This window comes from Mus pahari, chromosome 12, assembly GCF_900095145.1.
Source record: "Mus pahari chromosome 12, PAHARI_EIJ_v1.1, whole genome shotgun sequence".
Lineage (NCBI taxonomy): Eukaryota > Metazoa > Chordata > Mammalia > Rodentia > Muridae > Mus > Mus pahari.
The window spans coordinates 49,791,345-49,808,991 of NC_034601.1; the positions used below are offsets into that span (position 1 = coordinate 49,791,345).

General features: G+C 38.7%; 1 protein-coding gene across 1 annotated transcript in view; it reads left to right on the forward strand.

The window, feature by feature from the left end:
* The window catches only part of Senp7 (SUMO specific peptidase 7), a 107,491-nt gene that overhangs the window by 59,228 nt on the left and 30,616 nt on the right, over nucleotides 1–17,647 (forward strand). Inside the window, exons 8-11 of the mRNA XM_029544337.1 lie at nucleotides 2,988–3,103; nucleotides 11,938–12,122; nucleotides 14,082–14,412; nucleotides 15,836–15,993. Coding sequence (XP_029400197.1) covers nucleotides 2,988–3,103; nucleotides 11,938–12,122; nucleotides 14,082–14,412; nucleotides 15,836–15,993 — 790 coding nt within the window. The remainder of the gene's footprint in view (nucleotides 1–2,987; nucleotides 3,104–11,937; nucleotides 12,123–14,081; nucleotides 14,413–15,835; nucleotides 15,994–17,647) is intronic.

Sequence of the window (17,647 nt, forward strand, 5' to 3'; positions counted from 1 at the left end):
AATGTAAATTTAAAGGGTTCAGTAGTGTAATCATAGCAGTGACTGATCCTTTTTCTATGACACTACATTGGTAGTATTTGGTTACTATAGCTTTTCAGTTTACAATTCATTTCTTATATTCTGATCGCTTGTTCTAGGTTATTGTTACTCATCTTTGGTGTCACTGTCACTTATCTGAGTTACCTCAGTTGTGAATCCCTTGCATTTTAATGTTGAAACTTCTCAAAATATGCCTTCAGGTATAGAGTATAGTATTATATTACACTTACTGAGATTTAACTAATATATTCTGTGTATGTTTGTGTGTGTATGTGTTGTGTGTGTGGGTATATCAAATTTGCTCATGTTTTAAAAGGAAGTATTGCAGAAAGTCAAGATGGTATTTTTTTACCCTGTCTTTTAAGTAATCTATTGTTCACATAGGTTTGAAATCTTCCAGGCTAAAGTTCTATATTCTCTTTTATATGTATTTTCTTTTGTATTTTAAAAAAATGTTAAAAGTTTTATTCTTAAGCTTCTGTAAGGCAAAGGACAAAACCAGCAACCAACAGATTGGGAAAAGATCTTTACCAACCCTACATCTGATAGATGGCTAATATCCAGTATATAAAAGAACTCAAGAAATTAGACTCCAGAGAACCAAATAACCCTATCAAAAAATGGGGAACAGAGCTAAACAGAAAATTCTCAACTGAAAAAACTCGAATGGTGGAGAAGTACCTAAAGAAGTATTCAACATCCTTAGTCATCAGGGAAATGCATATCAAAATGATCCCGAGATTCCACCTCACACCAGTCAGAATGGCTAAGATCAAAAACTCAGGTGACAGCAGATGCTGGCTAGGATGTGGAGAAAGAGGAACACTACTCTATTGCTGGGTGAGATTGCAAGCTGGTACAACCACTCTGGAAATTAGTCTGGCGGTTCTTCAGAAAATTGGACATAGTACTACCTTAGGACCTAGCTATACCACTCCTGGGCATGTACCCAGAAGATGCTCCAACATGTAATAAGGACACAGCTCCACTGTGTTCATAGCAGCCTTATTTATAATAGCCAGAAGCTGGAAACAACCCAGATGTCCCTCAACAGAGGAATGGATTCAGAAAACGTGGTACATTTACACAGTGGAGTACTACTCAGCTATTAATAACAATGACTTCACTAAATTATTAGGCAAATGGATCAAACTTGAAAATATCATCCTGAGTGAGGTAACCCAGTCATAAAAGAACACACATGTTATGTACACACTTCCAAAACTCGGAAGACCCAAGATACAGGTCATAGACCATATGAAACTCAAGAAGGAGGAAGACCCAAGTGTGGATGTTTCAATGCTTCTTAGAAGAGGGGACAAAATAAAGGAGTAAATATGGAGACAAAGTGTGGAGCTGAAACTGAAGGAAAGGCCATCCAGAGACTGCCCCACCTGGGAATCCATCCCATATGTAGGCACCAAACCTGGAAGGTATTGCGGATGCTGGGAAGTGCTTGCTGACCGGAGTCTATTATGGCTGTCTCCTGAGAGGCTCTGCCAGAACCTGACAAATACAGAGGGAGATGCTTGCAGCCTATCATTGAACTGACCGTGAGATCCCTGATGGAGGAGTTGGAGAAGGGACTGAAGGAGCTGAGGGGGTTTGCAGCCCCATGGGGGGAGCAACAGTGTCAACCAGCCAGACCTCCCCACCCCCGGAGCTCTCAGGGACTGGGCCACCAACCAAAGAGTACACATGGAGGGACCCATGGCTTTGGCCGCATATGTGGCAGAGGATGGCCTTGTTGGACATCATTGGGAGGAGCGGCCCTTAAGCCTGAGGGGGTTCAATGCCCCAGTGTAGGGGAATGCCAGGGCAAGAAGGTGGGAGTGGGTGGGTAGGTGGTGTGGGAGTACCCTCATAGAGGTAGGGGAAGGGAGATTGGCTAGTGGGTTTCCGGAGGGGAGACGTGGAAAGGGGATAACATTTGAAATGTAAATAAAATATCCAGTAAAAAAGATTTATTCTTATCATAGAATAATTTGCTTTTCTTCTTTTGTTCTTTTCTTTTTCTGAGATAAGGTCTTTGAATGCAGCCTCTCTGTCCTGGAGCTTACTGTGTAGACCAGGCTGGCTCTAAAGTCACAAAGGAGTGCACCTCCACACTGAATCTAAAATTTGTTTTTACTTCAATATTTTAATTATTTTGCCAGCACCTTACATTTTAAATTATTTTATATAGATAAAATTTGTTAATCTGCCCTAATCTTTATTTTTCTTGTTTTTGAACCTTTTTTTTTTTTTTTTTTTTTTTAGACAGGGGTTCTCTGTGTAGCTTTGGCTGTCCTGGAATTCACTTTGTAGACCAGGCTGGCCTAGAATTCAGAAATCTGCCTGCCTCTGCCTCCTGAGTGCTGGGATTAAAGGCGTGCACCACCACTGCCCGGCTTGAACCATTTTTGAAATATATTAACAAGTAGCTTTGGATTATGTTTACTTTATTACACATTGGTTCATTATCATTTTACCTTTTATGCATTGACTTAATTTATGCAAGATCATTCTTTTCTCATATTGCAGATATAGTGTTGAAATTCCCTCTTTCTCCCAAAGTCCTTTGGAGAGGGAAACTTATTTTCAAATTTGAGTTCAGTCTTTTTTTTAAAGTGCCTATATCATACAGGATTACATGTAAGAATATATTTTTAGCCTATTAGATTTTAATTTAATGTGTGTCATGTGGTCTCTAAATTCATTTGAGTCTTATTAGAAATGAATATAAGGGCTGGAGAGATGGCTTAGTAGTTAACAGCACTGACTGCTCTTCCAGAGGTCCTGAGCTCAATTCCCAGCAACCACAACTTTCTATAATGGGATCTGATACCCTCTTCTGGTGTGTCTGAAGAAAGCTACAGTATACTCATATACATAAGATAAACAAATCTTTTTTAAAAAGATAGTTTTAAAAAAAGAGAAATGAATATAATACCGTTTCTGTTTTTCAGGGGCCCCAAACCAAGTAGGACAGGCGATGTTCCTGCAAAAGAGGCTGCAGGTGGGGAACAGAAGCAGGGCGATGATGGAGGAGTTGCTCCTGAGATGGCTACTCCTCAGCCTAAAGGTTCGTGACTGCTAGAAACTGAAATTCAGATTTTCCTTATTGTATTTACAATTATTTTTATTATGAATATTTCATATTAACATTGAAAGGATATATAAAAGTAAATGGGAGTTATTTAATACAAATAAAATTGCATTAACATCTATTTAGATACCTAAGTATGTTTGTATTTCTTTATTTGTGGATCCCAAAAGTTAAATTTGAGCAGTGTTTTTTTGTGTGTGTATAGAGTGAGTCTGTGAAGTTAAGTTGGTTTGGCTGTTCAAATTGTTTTCATGAATATCAGTATCACTGTTACCTGGAATTTTAGTACACCCTTCCCACTACTTGCTTGCTTGTTTATTTATTTATTTATTTATTTTTGGTTTTTCGAGACAGGGTTTCTCTGTATAGCCCTGGCTGTCCTGAAACTCACCCTGTAGACCAGGCTGGCCTCAAATTCAGAAATCCCCCTGTCTCTGCCTCCCAAGTGCTGTGATTAAAGGTGTGTGCCACCACTGCCTAACTCCACTGCTTATTTTTGTACTATAAATTGCATTCCTTATTGGTTAGAACTTACTGTAACTTTCAAAGGATGCTTACCTAAGCCAATTTTAGAACATACGAAAGTCGATACATCTCAGACTTGTAAAATTTCTTTGTAGGTTTCTTTTTTTTTTTTTTTTTTTTAAAAGATTTATTTATTTGTTATATGTAAGTACACTGTAGCTGTCTTCAGACACTCCAGAAGAGGGAGTCAGATCTTGTTAGGGATGGTTATGAGCCACCATGTGGTTGCTGGGATTTGAACTCCGGACCTTCGGAAGAGCAGTCGGGTGCTCGTACCCACTGAGCCATCTCACCAGCCCTCTTTGTAGGTTTCTTAATGTACATAATTAATGATGTTATGATTCCTTTCCTTTTAATTTTTTTTTAAATAACTATAATTTTTTAAACAAAATTTATAAAAAACTAGTTTACTAAATCTGGTCCCTGAGATTTCTCCGATACTGAGCCACCAACCAGGCAGTGTGTACAAGCTGGTCTGAGGCCCCCAACACATGTACAGCAGAGGACTCCCTGCTCAGTCTGGCCTCAGTGAGAGAAGATGTACCTAACTCTCAAGAGACTTGAGGCCCTAGGAAGTGGGGAGGCCTGGCTGGATGTGTGTGGGTTATTGGGGTGGGGTGGGGACATCCTCTTGGAGTCAGGGGAGGAGGAATGGAATGAAGAACTGTCGAAGGGCAGAATGGGAGGGTGAAAACAACAACTGAAAAAAAGATTAAAGACAATAAAAATAAATTCCAGCTACTCAAGAAAAAAAAAAACTAGTTTATTATCTTTTTGGTTTTTTGTACTTGCCTCTTTTCTGTTTTCTTTTTGAATTGGATATTTTATTTGTTTACATTTCAAATGTTATCCCCTTTTCTGGTTTCCCCTTTGCAAACCCCCTATCCCATTGCCCTTTACACCCTTTCTATGAGGATGCTCTCCCACCTACCCACCCAATCCTGCCTCATTGCCCTACCATTCCCCTACACTGAGGCATCAAGCCTTCACAGAACCAAGGGCCTCCCCTCACATTGATGCCAGATAAGGCCCCTTCAGCTCCTTCAGTCCTTTCCCTAACTCCTCCATTAGGGTCCCTGTGCGAGCCTCTGCATCTGTATTGGTCAGGATCTGGCAGAGTCTCTCAGGAGACAGCTGTATCAGGCTCCTGTCAGCAAGCACTTTTTGGCATCAGCAATAGTGTCTGGGTTTGGTGTCTGTTTGTAGGATGGATCCCCAAGTGGGGCAGTCCCTGGATGGCCTTTCCTTCAGTCTCTGTTTCGCTCTTTGTCCCTGTATTTCCTTTAGACAGGAGCAATTCTGGGTTAAAATTTTGGAGATGGGTGGGTGGCCCCATTCTTTAACTTCATGTGGTCCATGAGTTGTATCATGGTTATCCCATGGTCTTTGTCTAATATCCATTTATCAGTGAGTACACACCATGTCTGTCTCTATCTCTGTCTCTGTCTCTCTGTGTGTGTGTGTGTGTGTGTGTGTGTGTGTGTGTGTTCGTGTGTGTGTGTTCGCTGATCTCACTATTTCTGTCTTATTCCTTTGGAACAGGCTTTTTACTGTAAACCCAGAGCTGGCATATTTTGCCTGGACTGGCAGTCAGTAAGCCTGAGCGAGCCTCCTTCCTCTACCCGCCTTGAGCTGAGGAAGCATGCAAGACCATTCCTTTGTTTGTTTGTTTGTTTGTTTGTTTTTTTAAGACAGGGTTTCTCTGTGTAGCCCTGGCTGTCCTGGAACTTACTCTGTAGACCAGGCTGGCCTCGAACGCAGAAATCCCCCTGCCTCTGCCTCCTGAGTACTGGGATTAAAGGTGTAGGCCACCACCGCCTGGTGCAAGACCATTCCTAACCTTTAAATGGGTTCTGGGATTGAACTCGTGTCCTCATAGTTGGGCAACAAGTAGTCATGACCATTTAACTTTCTCTCCAACCCATACAATATTTTCTTAGTAGACCTCATAGAAACAAAGGAAACTAGACTTAACTTTTGTGTGTACTAGAAGCCAGCTGAAATGTTTTTGAGGACACATACTAGATAAGGTCTTCTGCTTTATAGAGGTAAGCTTCCACACAACCACTGAGAATGTTAATATATAATGGAATCATTTATTTCTTATGAATTATATGGAACTTGTTAGCATAGCTTTATTTATTTATTTATATTTCAGAAACAATGGTAACTCAATTGTTGGGTGCAACAACTAGAATTATAATCTTGTAAGCCATATTAATTCTAAATCCTCTGGTGCTCAATCCTGGCAGATTTGCCATTTAAACTGGGAGACACTAGTGGCTATATCTTGTTCTCTTGCTGTCCCCTTCTAAAAGCCCCTATCTCTCTCCTGCCTGCTCTCTTCCTCTCTCCAACCCGGAAGTCCCCCCCACCCAATTGCCCAGTGATTGGTCTCTTTATTCATTAGGGGAGGGTTCACAAGAAGTCACCTGAGTACATGACTCATTCCTGGGTCCAGAGAGCCCTTCCTGAGAAATCAGAATTAACATCAAAATACAAACAGCACCAGGGCCATCCACAGCACTTTCCCCTTTTGGTCCACTCTTTTATTTCAGATATAAATTGAGCACAGCTACTACCGTTTTATAATTTATAAAGTACAAGATAGACCTAACAACCAGTCCATCATTTTTGTCAATTAAATAGAACATTCTGTCATCTATTCTAACTTAAAAGGCTTATAATTCTACACCTGACATATGTCCTGGTTTAGCTTGTATGCTATCTGAAAACTATCTTCTCAAATATGTTCTCTCAGTGTTAAATAGCCTGGTTTGGCTATGAGACTATAAGTAGTCTTTCAGCCCTGTCAGAAATCCAAGAGCGACCAAGGCTATCTAAAAATATAGGAAGCCTAACACAGCTTCCAGAACTGAGACAAATTTCAGAGACAGCTGCCTTCCTAAGTAAGTCAGGAAGTTTGAGCATCTGTCTTCAGCCTTCAGGATATTCTGACAGACCTTGAAAAGCAGGAGGTATTAAGGACTAGCTTATTCTGTCTCGGCAGAACTAAGCTGTCCCAACCTGTAACTTGTGTCCTTTCAAGGATGGTACAGGTCTGCAGGAGAGATAGGCAATTTCTGCCCAGTGGCCACCTAGCCACTCAGTCTCTGGGCGCAACAACTAGAACCCTAATCTTGTGAACCATGTTAAATCTGAGTCCTCCGGTGGTGAGTCCTGGCAGATCCGCCATCTAAACCTGGAGACACGAGTGGCTACATCTTGTCTTCTCTCTGTCCCCTTCCAAAAGTCAGTATAGTATTATTTATATGCTCAGCTTTAAAGTTGATTGTTGAGACTTGAAGACTGAATAAAATGTTTTGACTTCAGTCAAAAATATTTGAAACTATCTGAGTTTCATTTTACATATTTGAGATTTTGGGAGTAATTTGGTGTGATATGGAATTCTCTCTAGTTCCAGATTTTGCTGTTTTCTGGAACACTTTCTCTTGTTTATATTTTGTTTGCTTTTTGTTTCAACTTCTTCCACTCACTCTGGTAGTCACACAGATGTGGCTTTTATTCTGCTATACCCTTTCATCTTAGGACTGCCTTGCTCTATCTTAGAAACTCTAGTAGGCTGTACTATCATTTTTACTTTATTTTAGGATTCTTTAAATTTTCTTTTGTGTCTTGGTGATTCATTGCTCTAAGGAGACACCATGACCAAGGCAACACTTATAAAGGGCATTTAATCGGGGCTGGGTTATCGTTTCAGAGGTTCGTCCATTATCATCATGGTGGGAAACATGGCAGTGCCCAGGCAGGCATGGTGCTAAAGGTGTTCTGCATCTTGATCCTCAGGAAGCCAGGAGGAAACTGGATTTGATTTCACACTGGGTATTTAAAACTTCAGTGCCCTGTTTCCATAGCGACAAACTTACTCTAACAAGGCCACACCTCCTCCAATAAGTCCACACCTCCAAATAGTGCCATTCCCTGTGGACCAAGCATTCAAACAGATGAGTCTGTGGAGTCATACCTATTCGAACCATCATAGTTGGTTTGGTGGAATTAACGCCATACTATAAAATGACCAAATTGCCAGAAGTAACACACAGATTCAGTATAATCACCACTGAAATTCAGTAACCTTCACAGTATCAGGAAATAAATCCTAAGTGTTAATATGGAAACACAAAAGATGGCTAAACCAATCTCAGTAGGCAGAACCCTGCCAGGAGGGTCATAATATCTGACTTCAGATTATACAACAGTCATATGATAAACACCGGTACAACATGAGGCTCCCACAGAACAGACACATAGACCAATGAAACATAATCAACGACCCAGAAATAAACCCACGTAGCTGTAAAGAAAAATTAAATCATAAAATTTTTCGGAAAATGGTTGGCTATGGATATTATTTTAAATGAGGTATAAAAGTCTCTTGGGGGGGCTGGTGAGATGGCTCAGTGGGTAAGAGCACCCGACTGCTCTTCCAAAGGTCCAGAGTTCAAATCCCAGCAACCACATGGTGGCTCATAACCATCCGTAACAAAGATCTGAAGCCCTCTTCTGGAGTGTCTGAAGACAGCTACAGTTTACTTATATATAATAAATAAATAAATCTTTAAAAAAAAAAGTCTCTTGGGTTCTAATTGTGATTAAAACTTTCATTATAAAACACATAACTATATATCCTAAATAAAACAAATACAAAATAATAATAAAAAGATAGTTAAAGGAAAAGATATATTTTTTTTTCTGATACCAGTTTTTAAAGCTTTACCACAAAGCCATTTTAAAGTAGATTACAGGTATAGTATTCCTTTTGTAGAGAAGTGTCTGCGTTGTGGTTTTTTTTTTAAACTGTAAGAATATATTGGAAATGCTTAATATCTTTTATTCGCAGGAGTTTTGTCATTTCTTGAATTTTACTTGCTAGAAATATTTTCCACCTTAAATTGTGTATAATATATTAGTAGAACCCAGGTTTTATAATGCCCAGCTCTATATAATAAGTTTATTCCTGTTTTGGCTTGACTCCGGTATAAGTAGTAAATTATTTGATTTTAGGAGCCTATAAAATACAGTTTTTAGCCTTTCCTTTCTTTTGTTAGTCCTTTTTATTTGTTTGTTTTTAAGACAGCGTCTCACTGTGTTGACCAGGCTGGTCTCGAGCTCACAGCAGTCAGCCTGCCACTGCCTCCTGAGGGCTAGGATTACAGCCGTGCCCACTTACACCTGGCTCTTCTAAGTCTTTTACTATAAAACTTTTGTTTAGAAATTAATGATTCAATATAGCATTTACATTAAGAAATAGTTGATCTTTTAATATAATCAATCTTTTAGAATGTCATACAATGTATTTTGAACATGTAATTCCATTCCTCCTAACCTCTCCCAGATTCACCTCTTCTGAATGTCCCCTGTTCTCCATCCCTCGTTTTTTAAAAAAAGATTTATTTATTTACTTTCTATGTATACAATGTTCTGCCTACATATATGCCTGCAGGCCAGAAGAGGGCATCAGATCTCATTATAGATGGTCATGAGGCACTGGGTGGTTGCTGGGAATTGAACTCAGGGGACTGAACATATTGCTTTACCTCTGAGCCATTTCTTCAGCCCTCATGTCTCGTTTTAAAAACTGTGCACTGACTTCAAATTTTACCGCCCACATACTCATATACCTGACTTCTTAATGATTTGTAATACAGTAACACTTAGTATGTTTTAAAACGTATTGTGTTGATAATTGGCTGATTTTCTTGGGAGGAGGGATAGAATAGTTTTCATTTTTTTTATTCTTTTAAATTGGAAAGTTGAAGCCAGTAATTTTTTAATGAATATAAGTTGTGACTAAATGTTGCTTGCTTTGTGATTTGGTTATATAAAACTAGAGTTGGTTCTCATGATGATGATTTAGAAAATAAAATAATTTATACTCTTCATTAAAACATATTGGAAGATATTTTTGTGCAGCATATGTTGTTAAACTGAAATTCAAAACATTTTAGTGGTGATTAGCATAGGCTTCCAAAATGATGCTCTTTTTACTTAAAAAGGAAGTTCTTCACTGCAGAATGGTGGGTTTAGTGGGTATTTAGATTGGGAGAGTTTTGATTATTAAGAGAAGAAACAAACTATCAAGCATATTTATATTCTTGTAAATAATCACATTCCAGAGACAGTTGGTGAGGAGGGACAGTTTGGACTGATTGCAGTTCTTCTTCTCAAAGAACAGCAATCATAATTTTACTCTTAAATTTTAGTGCCTTTACTTTTAAGTTAAATATATTGTGACCAGTTTTTAAAATAATGGTGAATTACACAGACTTTTGGTTTTTAGTTTAATGTATTTTAATAGCAAACTTACAGGCACAGCACAGAAGACAGACAATATTAAAAGCACGTACTTGCATGCAGGACAGCTCAGTTAGAAAAGTATAGTGAGAGGATGGAATCTACTGGATGATAAAAATGCTACAGACACCATTTAGTTGCCATCAGTAAGAAATTTACTTATTTAAAAAAGAATCCAAATGCTGGCATTGTCCAGAAAATTTTAACAGGTTTATTTATAATTGTTATAAAGTTGAACTGTGAGATGTGTTCACTGAAACATTTTGCTTGCATTAATGATTTACATCTTGCATTTATATTAAAATTTTACACACAAATGAATATGGAGAAACTGCCAATACCTGATTCTGTTCCCTATGTTTCCATTTGTAATCATATATGTAGATATCTTTGAATCCCATGGAAAAAATATCTAACATTCAGAACTACTGATAACAGGAAGAAAAAAAAAATTGAGAATGAAATGTTTCCCTTCAGTGGACTCTTAAGCAGGTTCTTCGCATATGCGGCGTGCTAGCTGGATATCTTTTGGCATAATGGTTACACGTTTGGCATGGATAGGCCTCACTTGCCTCCTGCAAAGCACCAATAGCTGCACTCTGTTAGTGCAGATCTGTTTTGAAGTCCTGAGCAATTTCTCGTACCAGACGCTGAAAGGGGAGCTCCGGAATTAGAAGTTCAGTGGACTTCTGATAGCGTCTGATTTCACGGAGTGCCACAGTCCCAGGCCTGGAACGATGAGGTTTCTTCACCCGTCCACTAGAAGACGCACTCTTGCAAAGTGGCTTTTAAAGCCAGTTGTTTCCTGGGTGCTTTACCACCTGTGGATTTGCGGGCAGTGTGCTTTGCATGAGCCCTGGTATGGGCATCTCCTTACTTAACGCCCCTTCTCCTTCCGCCTGGATCTCAGCGATTGAGCTTAGGGAGCAGCATTAGGGAGCGGCAGCAGCACCGTGAAGGTTGTAAATACCTTACACAGACATTGTTTTTTTTTTCAGTCCCTGGAATATCTTTGAAATAGATTACATTATAGACCACAAAATAAATCTTTTTACGTTTTATTTTATTTTTTATTGTGGATATTTTATTTATTTACATTTCAAGAGTTATCCCCTTTCCCGATCTGCCCCCCCCCCGAAACTCCCTTTTACATCCCCCCTCCTTCTGTTTCTATGAGGGTGTGCCCCACTCCTGCCTCCCTGTCCTCACTTTCCCCAAGGGACCAAGAGCCTCTCTCTCCTCCCATTTATGCCTGACAAGGCCATCCTCTGCTACATCTACGGCTGGAGCCATGGGTCCTTCCAAGTGTACTCCTTGGTTGGTGGTTTAGTCCTTGCGAGCTCTCAGGGGCCTGGTTGGTTGATATTGTTCTTCCTATGGGGTTGCAAACCCCTTCAGCGCCTTCAGTCCTTTCTCAAGCTCCTCCATTGGAGACCCTGTGCTCAGTCCAATGGTTGGCTGCGAGCATCCACCTCTGTATTTGTCAGGCTCTAACAGAACCTCTCAGGAGACAGCTATAAGACAGATTTTCCATATTTTAGTAAGACTCTTTAATCCCAGCACTCAGGAGGCAGAGGCAGGTAGATCTGTTTGAGGCCAGCCTGGACTACAGAGAGAGTTTCAGAATAGCTTGGCCTACACAGAAAAACCCTGTCTCAAGAAACAACAAAAATGTATTTGTACCAAATAGAAAAAAACAAAACAAAACAAAAAACATGGTTAGTTGTTTTATTTTCTTTACTCAATGAAAGGATATTTTCTTCCCATAAAATTTGTATCATGTCTTTCACATCTCTTGTCTAAAGAACAGAGTCAGTTTATATATGATGTACCTTTTCTGTTTTCACTCAGTGTCACTATAGAGCTTTGTTTAATGAGCAGTATAGTAACTTCGATGCTACTAGAGACTCATGTAAAAGGGAATGTTGTGTACATTTTGGGCATAACTGTGCTTTTTATGTTTTTTAAAGACTTTAATAGTGGAAATAAAGGTTGTGATTATCTTGAAGAGGGGACCAGCAACAAGAGCACTTCGTATTCTTATTCAGAAATGGACCATACTCCAGTTTCCAGGAAGAGAAAGAAAAGGGGTAGAAGTAATTTTCATGATTCTCATAATTCTAAGTCTTCTTTGGATAAGCCAACAGAATATATAGTAAGTAGACACATTTAAATGTCATAGGAAATGATTTTATGTTGTGATAAAAATGAGTTATCTGTAGTCAGATAAATCTTCTTTGAACTCTCTGATTTACTGGATTTCTTTCTTTCTTTCTTTTTTTTAGTTCTGTGCAAACTTTATTTTAAAAATTTTAAATTGTATTACATTTATTTTATTCTCTCTGTCTCTCTCTCTCTCTCTGTGTCTTTGTCTTTCTCTGTACATGTGGGCTCTGGCATGGTGAGTGTTCCTGTCTCTTTCTTTTCTCTCTCTGTCTCTGTGTCTCTCTCTCTCTGTCTGTTTCTGTCTCTGTCTTTCTGTCTCTATCTGTGTGTGTGTGTGTGTGTGTGTGTGCACACGCGCGCATGCACACACACATAATCTTTGGGACTTGGTTTCTTTCTTTTACTCCGTGTGTACCAGATCAGGTTGTCAAACTTGGTGGCATTCATCTCTACCTGCTTAGCTATCTTGTCAGCCTATCACATTTTATTAAAAAATACTAAAACCTATTTTCAGAACCTATTTTGCATAATTATTGGAGCAAATCCAAAGTATTATATATTATTTAAAAAGTACAGCTGCTTTTATCAAATACTATTTTTTCCCCATTTTAGCTGAACCAAATTCACTTGCTCTGTGAAATTAGTTTCAGACTTTTTTATCATTAGCCTATATTTACCACTTTTAACATGTTTAAAGTGAACTTATTAAAAATAATAATTTTTGGTATGATACTTCTCTCTTGTCCTTCCTTTCTCCCTCCTTCCCTTCTTCCTCCCTCATTTCCTTCCTTCCTTCCTTCCTTCCTTCTTTCCTTCCTGTTTTTCTTCTTTGATTTTGATTATTTGAGATAGGGTTTCTCTGTGTAGCCCTGGCTGTCCTGGAACTTTCTCTGTAGACTACCCTGACCTCGAATTCATAGAGCTCAGTCTGCCTCTGCCTCCCAAGTGCTAGGATTAAAGGCATAAGCCACCACTGCCTGGCTTTCTAAAGATCTACTTTTAGAATATTATTATACATATAATTATAAAAGATTATAAAAGAAAACTTTTAAGTGATTTATTTATTTTTACTTTCTGTGTATGGCTGTCTCATATGCATCCTCTTCTGGTGTAAGGACCCACCAACTCTCCCTGACCTGTCACATACTTGCAGCTGTGTTTTCTGAACTCACACAGTCAACACTTCAGTTTTTTTCCTACAGTCTAGTAATTAGATTCTAGTTCATGTGTTTTTTGTCAAATGAAGAAAACTGAGGCTTATTAAGAGTAGTTGCTTGCAAGAAAAATGTGTTACATTCTTTTAGGAAAAGAAGTTACAGTCTTTCAGGAAAGAGAAGAGGCAGCGTTCTGATCCCTGTGAATCATAAGTCATTCAGGACCCTGTAGTGTCTCTGGGTTATTTAGACTTATAAGGAAGTAATAATGATGTTGAAAGCAATACTTTTCATAATTTTTTATGTTCATTCTTAGGGTTTTTTCCTTTTACCAAAAGCAATGTTTTGTTACTACTTTTGGAAATAAAAATATTAAAAAAAACCCTTCTCATTCTAAATTTACTTAGCTGTGATATATGAAGGTTTCCTTCCTTCCTTCCTTCCTTCCTTCCTTCCTTCCTTCCTTCCTTCCTTCCTTCCTTCCTTCCTTGTAGTCCTAGCTGGCCTTGAACTCAAGAGATACTTTTGCCTCTGCCTTCTGCATGTTCACCACCACTCTCTGTGGAAATTTTCTTACTTGGCCTTTTAACAATTATTTAGGCATCAGATTGAATAGGCCAAGTTCGGTATTATCATACTTGGGTGGCACTGCCAAGTGTAATTAGTATAGCTTGTAGCTATCTGTCTATATTCTTACAAAACCAATACATTTTTGTGTTATTCCTTATGAGTTTAAGCCATAGGAAAACCAAATGGAAAACATGTAATTTCTTTACTTTTAAAAAATTGTTCAGAAAGAAGAAGAAAATGACTCTTCAGTCTCCTGTAAGCTTGAAGAGTCCAGTGAAGACTCTCACCAGGACCCAGTGCCACCTGAGGGACTCACACCAGACTCTGTAGACAGCGAGGCCACTAACGTGTGCTCACTCGCTGGTCAGAAGCCAGATGCTAGCGCTGCCTCTGGAAGGGCCTCTCCACCCATCAAAAGCTCGGAGAGCTCTGCTTCTAGTGAAGTGGTGGAGAATTCTTCCGTGGCTGTGGAGGGCGAGGCGTTGACTGTAAAGGAAGCATCTCCTCCAGGTGGGAATAGTGAAGAGAGCCAATTGTTGATCTCAGCTGAGCCAAGTAAGTAAAAGAAGCCGTAAAGACTCTTGTTCTCAAGGCTTCACTCAAAGCTCTGGTTTCTCTCAGATTTTGCTCAGGCAGTAGGATGCTTGGCCCTCCGGGAAATGTAGTATTAATTAACTTAGGGCAAACATCTTCAATGGTTCCCTTGTAAACCTCATAATACTGATTTGGGTAGGCAGATGGAGTCTGGAAACAGGAAGTTCTCTGATTTTATGTGTATGAGGGTTTTGCTTGCATGCATGTATGTTTACCACGTTTATGCCCTCAGACACCAAATGAAGGCATCAGATTCCCTGGAACTGGAGTTCTGAGCCACCATGCCGTTGCTGGGAACCGAACTCAGGTCCTTTGCAAGAATAGCAAGTGGTGTTAATCAGTGAACTATCTCTCCAGTCCTAAGAGAAAGTTTTAAAAAGTGTTTACAATGAAGTAACCCAGTAATTACAAAAATGCTTCTCAGAAGACAGTTATTATTGTGATGTTGTTGAAGTGGAATTTTAATGCGGTTTGGTTATTGTCATTAATTTTGATGTACTTAATTCTAATCATAGTCATCTGCTGCAGAAATCCAGAAGTCTACAGGGCACACAATGATTGTATCTTTATCTTCTAGTCATTTATTCCCCCTTCCTCAAGGAACTAATGTGACTTAGGGCACAATTCAGAGTGATCTCAGAATACTTAGAACTAGAATTTCTAAACTCATCTGTTAGTTCTAACACTGTAACAAAATACCTGCTATAATTACTTAAAAACTGACTGCTCTGGGGATGTAGCTCAGTGGCAGATTCAATCTTCTGCCAAAAGAAAGAGAAAGGAAAAGGAGAGAAAGTTCAAAACGTTGATTTTGGTTCATAGTTCAAAGAGAGAGGTGAGGAAAAGATTTATTTTGGCTTAAAGTTATTTAGGCTTCAGTTCAGGATTGGGTGGACCCAGTGCTTTGGGCCTCTACTGGATGCTCTAGATAGCAGGAAATGTCAGGAAGCACACAAGAGAGTGAAACCATGCGTTTCATTCTCTGGGGGAATAAAGGGAATGGGCTGGGCAAACAACTCTGTGTCCCTTTCTGGCAAGCTCCAGTGACCTAGGGATATTTAGTGACCTGAGGATCGGCCACTGCTAGGCTCCACCTACAGGACCAATCACATCTCTGAGGACACTCAGTACCCAGAGAGTACTGCTTACATACCGCTCTAGTCTTCTTTACATACCTCTGTTCTTTAGAAAGTAAGACAGTAGGAAGCTGTTGTATAATAATGCTCATATGGAATTTGTATGTAACTGCTACTAAACAGATCATAAAAAATAGGCTAAATGGATATATATAAATTTAATGTGATTATTAAAGATAATTAGTGTGAAAGTTCTTTTATTTTTAAGTCATTATTGTGACACATTTAAAATACATTTTCCTTTTTAGTTGTAGTTTCCAGTGATGAAGAAGGACCGGTTGAACATAAGAATTCAGTAATTCTAAAATTACAGCCTCATCAAGATTTTGATATTATGAGTGAAAATCAGAGTACTTCTGATCCACAGTTGTCAGAACTAACACTAGGTGCATGTGAATCTGTCCAGGTAATTTATCTCTGCCTTTTCATAGGGTAACAGGGAAGTATTCTAAAAGTGTTTGTTTTGTCTCATTTTCAAAGGGAAAAACAATTATTATTACATTTATTTACTTACCTGTGTGTATTGCGTTGGGCTATGAAGGCCATGGCACAGCTGTGGAGGCAGAGGACAAGCTGCCGTAGTTTCGTTTCTCTGCTATGTAGGTTCCAGAGATTGAGCTCATGTGGTTAGCCTTAGTGGAAGGCACCCTTACCTGCTGAACCATGCTTCCAGCCCCCAGGAAAATATTCCTATTGGCTAATAGCTATTGCTTTAGTAAGCAGAATATTATGAAAAAAAATTCTGCAGTCCCTGAGAATGAGTTTTATAACAACTTTCCTATTCGTTTTCCTGACATTTTTTGTTTGTTTGTTTGTTTAGATATTCTGGGACTTGAATATTTTCCCATGGTTCTCATTGAACTATAACTTTGCTATTTGTCTGTTCTTGGAGTAATATGTCTACTTTGGATTATGTCTTGTCCTCACATAATGATCTATCTTCAAATATAGAATTTATAATAAAGTATATAGGTTTGATGTAACAGAGGGTTCTTAAGCACTTACATCTCTCTTTAGGAAACTATTTATTTTGTGTGTGAATGGCACTTATGTGGAGATCTGAAAACAACTTTTGGGAATTGTTGTTTCTTTTCACAATGTAGATCCCAGGGACCAAGTATAACTTAGGCCGTCAGGTTTGAAGACTGAGTCATTTGCTGAGTCATCTTGTCTGGTCCACTTATAGCTCTTAATTGCTAATTAAAAACACACTAGCAAGGAGGGTGGAGTTAGATGTGAGAGGAATTAGGGGGAGGAGTTGTGGGTAATTATGGCCGAAATACATTGTGTATGTTTCTGAAAATTTTCAAACAATATATAGTATTATAATTCTGTATAAGGACTGTTACTGTGTCATACACGCAGATGGAAGGGTTGGAACTGGTGACCAAACTGAAGGCTTTTACTGTACTTTTTTTGCAGAGGTATAATCTTCTAGTTCAAAAGTTCAGTCTGGCTTTATATAGAACAAACACTAAAAAAATTCAGATCCTCTTGTCGTCCATCAGTGGCTCTCTGTAAATGCAGTGTCCCTAGGATACACAAAAAATACTCATCCAACCAAGTGGCTCATGCCAGCCAGATGTCATTTGTTGCTCTGTTAGCAACCCTTTATCTCTTATGTCGGAAATATAAAGCTGATTACAGTCTCACTTTTGTTTTTTGCCATTGAAAAGTATATTAAAATACAGTAGTAAGATTATTATCTTGGTTAATAGAAGCAATTTTGTTTTGTAAATATTTGATCTAAATAGATAAACCTGAGTTTGGGTCTTAGTTTTGCATCTTGCAGAGTACAGGACCACAAGCAAGTTAACCTAACCACTCCAAACTTCTGTTAACTTTATTTATGAAATGGGCCAGGACAGCCTATTTGATCAGTAGTCACAGAGATTAAAAGGTCTGAAATATTTAAAAACTTATTGTAAACTAAAGCACTAAATCTAAAGTTGTTTCTATTAATTTAAAAACCAAATAAAGCCATTTACGGAATAGTGATTGAAAACAGTGGCAGAAAAGAATATAATTACGAGTTTAGTCTTGGGATTTTTTTTTTTTTT